This window comes from Takifugu rubripes, chromosome 1 (genome assembly GCF_901000725.2).
Source record: "Takifugu rubripes chromosome 1, fTakRub1.2, whole genome shotgun sequence".
NCBI lineage: Eukaryota > Metazoa > Chordata > Actinopteri > Tetraodontiformes > Tetraodontidae > Takifugu > Takifugu rubripes.
In genome coordinates this window covers 29,085,364-29,090,075 of record NC_042285.1, presented here as the reverse complement: position 1 = coordinate 29,090,075, position 4,712 = coordinate 29,085,364, and the positions used below count along the sequence as shown (strand labels likewise).

General features: G+C 44.6%; 1 protein-coding gene across 6 annotated transcripts in view; it reads right to left on the bottom strand.

The window, feature by feature from the left end:
* Window positions 1–4,437, bottom strand: part of LOC105419928 (MAGUK p55 subfamily member 4-like) — a 16,531-nt gene extending 12,094 nt beyond the window's left edge. For 2 of the 6 annotated variants that reach the window (XM_029850895.1, XM_029850926.1), the window contains exons 1-3: window positions 4,084–4,437; window positions 3,522–3,603; window positions 1,361–1,412 (exon numbers count right to left, since the gene is read on the bottom strand). In XM_029850895.1, coding sequence (XP_029706755.1) covers window positions 1,361–1,382 — 22 coding nt within the window. In that variant the 5' untranslated portion in view covers window positions 1,383–1,412; window positions 3,522–3,603; window positions 4,084–4,437. Of the gene's footprint in view, window positions 1–1,360; window positions 1,413–2,388; window positions 2,663–3,521; window positions 3,604–4,083 lie in introns of all 6 variants that reach the window. The other 4 variants (XM_029850900.1, XM_029850911.1, XM_029850909.1 and 1 more) reach the window with 4 other exon arrangements.
* Between the last annotated feature and the right edge of the window lie 275 nt (window positions 4,438–4,712).

Sequence of the window (4,712 nt, the reverse complement as noted above, 5' to 3'; positions counted from 1 at the left end):
TACTCCCACATAAAGGTGGAGCGTTTACTCCCACATAAAGGTGGAGCGTTTACTCCCACATAAAGGTGGAGCGTACACTCCCACATAAAGGTGGAGCGTTTACTCCCACATAAAGGTGGAGCGTACACTCCCACATAAAGGTGGAGCGTTTACTCCCACATAAAGGTGGAGCGTACACTCCCACATAAAGGTGGAGCGTACACTCCCACATAAAGGTGGAGCGTTTACTCCCACATAAAGGTGGAGCGTACACTCCCACATAAAGGTGGAGCGTACACTCCCACATAAGTATCATTAAGTCCAAATGCTGCTGAACTGTGACTGATGAACAGTTGGAAATGTGCTCGAGAATGGCTGTCAGCAGCTACTGTCCCTCTACGCTGATTCAAGTCATCGGAGTGAACTTGGGTAGGTAGTTAATTATGTTGTGTTATGTTAATTATGTTAATTATGTTGTGTTAAGCAACTTCTGCGGTTGTGCAACACACATCAACATAAATGGTGAGAATCCTCAGTATATTTCTAAATAAATATAAAGAGTCGATCGTTTTGACTTGGTTGTTTCATAAGTAGCTGGCAGGCTGAGAAAGGGTGAGCAGCCCTGGTTTAAATGTACTTGTTATAGTTCCTGATGATCTTCTCAGAGCTTCAGGTTTCTCCACTGGATTACCATCACTATGAGGACAATGTCAGAGTCACACTTTCTGCAAACCAATGCACACAAGGATTTGCTAATCACAATTATGTACATTATTGCATATCATGCCATTTTCTTACAAATTCCAAAGCGCTGACATTCAAATGAATGTCATTAGTTAACTGGTTAAGCACTAAAGAAGACAGCAGGTGAGTTCACCTGACTTCAACCAAAATGGACCGAGGAAGACTGGCGATGAGAGGAGGAACACAAAGAGAAAGAGGACGAGCTGTAGCAGAACACGTGTTCTGAGGAGAGAACAGCATTTCTCACATTTGGCAATGCATATTTTACTAGTTGCTAACAAAGTAAAATGATGTGAACAGCAGAATTATTAACAGTCAGAAAAACCTCTTGTCAAGTCACCAAAATCCAAAACTATTTTCTGCTTTTCACAAAATGTCTCTTAGATGTACTGAAGATGGTGAGACAACAGTCTCACGTGTTTGAATCTGCTTGAGCTAACTTGCTAATATAAGAGTCACCTGGTCCAACAGCTCAAAGGTTAAAGGTCACCAGTTCAGTTAGAAAGTGAGCACCGGTGAACATGTTTACCGTCTGATTTTCTCAGCTGTTTACACCTAAATACTGCAGATCTGCAACACAGTTCAAGTGTGTGTGTGTGTGTGTGTGTGTGTGTGTGTGTGTGTGTGTGTGTCTCACCGTCCTCTGTGTCTTGTTTCATTGTGAAATGTTCCAACACTTGTTTTCGTGTCTGTAGATGGTTCAGAGGAAATTCTCCATAAATAATAGATAAAATTACAGTAGACAACATAGAAGATGGATGGATGGATGGATGGATGGATGGATGGATGGATGGATGGATGGACGGGCGGACGGACGGATGGATGGACGGATGGACGGACGGATGGATGGACATTAGTCATTTTCTGCCACTTTGTACAAAAGCAAAACCTTTTTATCACCTGTCTCAGCAGGGGGCGGGGCCAAACCTGCCTGTTAATGTGGCCCCGCCCTTGAAATAAAGAGCTTAGCTCCACATTTAAACGCAGCAGGCCCTGCAGAAACATCTACTGTGGCCCAGGTAAAACTCTTCTAAACACTGGAACAGATCACACTAGATCACCTTCACAACCAGATTTCAGCACTTCCTGTTCCAGCTTGTTCTAATCTTGGCTGAGCAGGAAGCTTCCAAGTCCAAGCATATCAGGTCACCACATCGAGCTGGACTGTTCCTGCAACTATCAACTATCAGTGAGCAGAAGCTCTTCACCACCTCCACCATCATCACCAATCATCTCCTTCATCATCTTCATTAATAAAGAATCCACATCGTCATCGACACACAGTAGATCATCTATATTCTATATTCTATATTCTATATTCTATCTATATTCTATATTCTTTCACTTTCTGATTTGGCATTTTTTTTAAAGCAGGAATTGTGTTTTAACACACACACACGCACACACGCACACACACACACACACACACACACTTACTTCTATCTCTGCGAGGACCGTCATAACTATAAATCCTTCCCAGATTCTAACCCTCTCACTACTCGGTGATCCTGACCTGAACCCAATTCTAAGCTGAAAACCAGGATTTTCTGATTAACCCTCAAACAGTCCTTGAAGTTGTGAGAATTAGCCAAAATGTCCTCATCTTTTTTTTTTAATCAGAACAAGTATTTTGGAACTTTTTATGTAGCAAGTACAAGAACACACCTTCCAGTCTGGAACTCCAACCTTCTGGTCCTTCAGGTCCTCTGCAGCAGCGTTTTAGTGACAAACAGCAGAGGATGATGGGATCCTCCAACAGAGGAGGATCACCTCAAACAGACAATAATCCTGTCTAATCCACCAGCAACTATTCCCTCTTTCCAGCTCACTCTCTCTCTTTTCTCCTGCTGTTCACTCTTTCTCCTCTCGGCTCCTTCGGTCTCCTCGACTCTTCAGTTCTGCCATGTTCTCACATCAACAGATGACAAAGCTTCTTATCCTGCTGTCAGTCCAGATGTTGGATTTATTCATAAAATTAGCATGTTTTGGTGTGTGTCTGTGAGAGTGTGTGTGAGAGAGAGAGACTGTGTGTGTGTGTGTGTGTGTGTGTGTGTGTGTGTGTGTGTGTGGGGGGGGGGGGGTCAGTCTTCAGAGATTAACACTGACCCTTCAGTAAGACCATAGTTATGTGGATAACAGCAGCCATGTTGGATTCATAGCTCCTCCCCTCAATTTTTCAATTTATAGCAAAACTACCGTGTATTTTTATGATCATTCTCTCTACGCGTTTCAAACCTTCTCCTCCTTACATAGGAACCCTAACCCTAACTAACCCTAAACCCTAGCCTAACCCCTCCTTAAGCAGGAACCCTAAATAACCCTAAACTCTAACTAACCCTAAACCCTAACCTAACCCCTCTTTAAGCACGAACCCTAACCCTAAATAACCCTAACCCCTCCTTAAGCAGGAACTCTAAATAACCCTAAACCCTAACTAACCCTAAACCCTAACCTAAACCCTCTACCCTAACCCTGCTTAAGTATGAACCCTAACCCTAACCTAACCCAACCATAAATCCTCTCTAGTCTTAATACATTATAAATCTTCCCCTCCTTATGTATGAACCCTAATATAACCTAACCTAACCTAACCCCTGATGAAGCAACAATAAAGACATTTTTTAAACAATGGTGGAGGACTCTGCCAGCCCAGGATCAACAAGAGGACTTATAACCTCAAACTCCACGTGGCGCCACTAACCTCTAAGGGAAGGATCTATTCAGTGAACCGGGACAAAACCAAGGACTGAAACAAGGACAGAATACAGACCAGAGTAATAAAACCAACCCAACAGCACCTGTCCGAGCCAAGAGGAAAACTCCTCCCTGAGAAGAGATCTACCACTGGCAGCCAATGAGTCCACCTACACAGGGCAGCACCTGCACACAGGAGTCCAAATACATCATAAAACAATTATGGATAATCAATCAATCAATCAATCAATCAATCAATCAATCAATCAATCAATCAATCAATCAATATTTATATAGCCTCTGTTACAATCAAAATTGTTTCTAGGCGCTTTCCAGAATCGCAGGGCCTGACCCCCAACCAGCAACAGTGGCAGGAAAACCTCCCCTTTAACAGGAAGAAACCTTGAGCAGGACCAGGCTCATGTAGGGGGACCCTCCTGCTGATGGCCGGCTGGGGTGGCCATACTTCAGTAGACTAGCCACAGACACTCAGGATACCTCACCCGTTCAGAGCGTAGGGCCATATCACAAATAACTCACAATCCAAATATCATCATTAAACCCGCTGACAAGGGAAGCAAAATAGTTATTGCACAATCCAAACTCAGGAGCATCATTCTAACACTCAATAATAAAAAAATCATAACTGGTAAATAGAAAAACTACCTATTTGGCCTAGGCAATCCACGCCCGCGTTACTTTCACCTTCTCCCAAAAATCCATAAACCTCCAGACACTTGGACCTGTTGGGGTCCAGGGTTGTGCCTGGTTTTTCCTCCAGGGGCCATGAAGGAGCTCAATTTGCATCAGCTGGCGCTGCAGGCAGGCGCACCTGTAGGCAATTTACATCTGGCCACCTACTTAAGGAGGGTGCGCCTGCCTGTCTGGGCCAGAGTGTTGGTTTCGTTTGTTGAGTGTTGTGGCTTCGTTGGTGTGGCTTTGCTTGTTCTGTCTTCCCTGCATGTTTGAGGTCTTCACGCCGTTTGCTGGACCAGGAAAGTGCAGAACCTATTCATTAGTTCTTTGCAGTCCAGGAGGACTGCTTCAGTCTTCTGTGTCTCCCTGGCACGTTCGAGGCCTCCATGCCGTCTGCTGGGCCAGTGAGCATGCCGAGCCAGGTTCCCGAGTTCTCTGCAGTCCAGGGGGACTGCTTCTGTTTGAGGACTCACCCGTGGACCTGTGAAGTGCTGATGTCGACTCCTGAGCTCCCTGCGGCCCAGGAGGACTGCTTCAGATTTGTGTTCCCCTTTAAATAAACCTCTTTGGACCATTTTTACCACTGTGTCCTGGCCTGC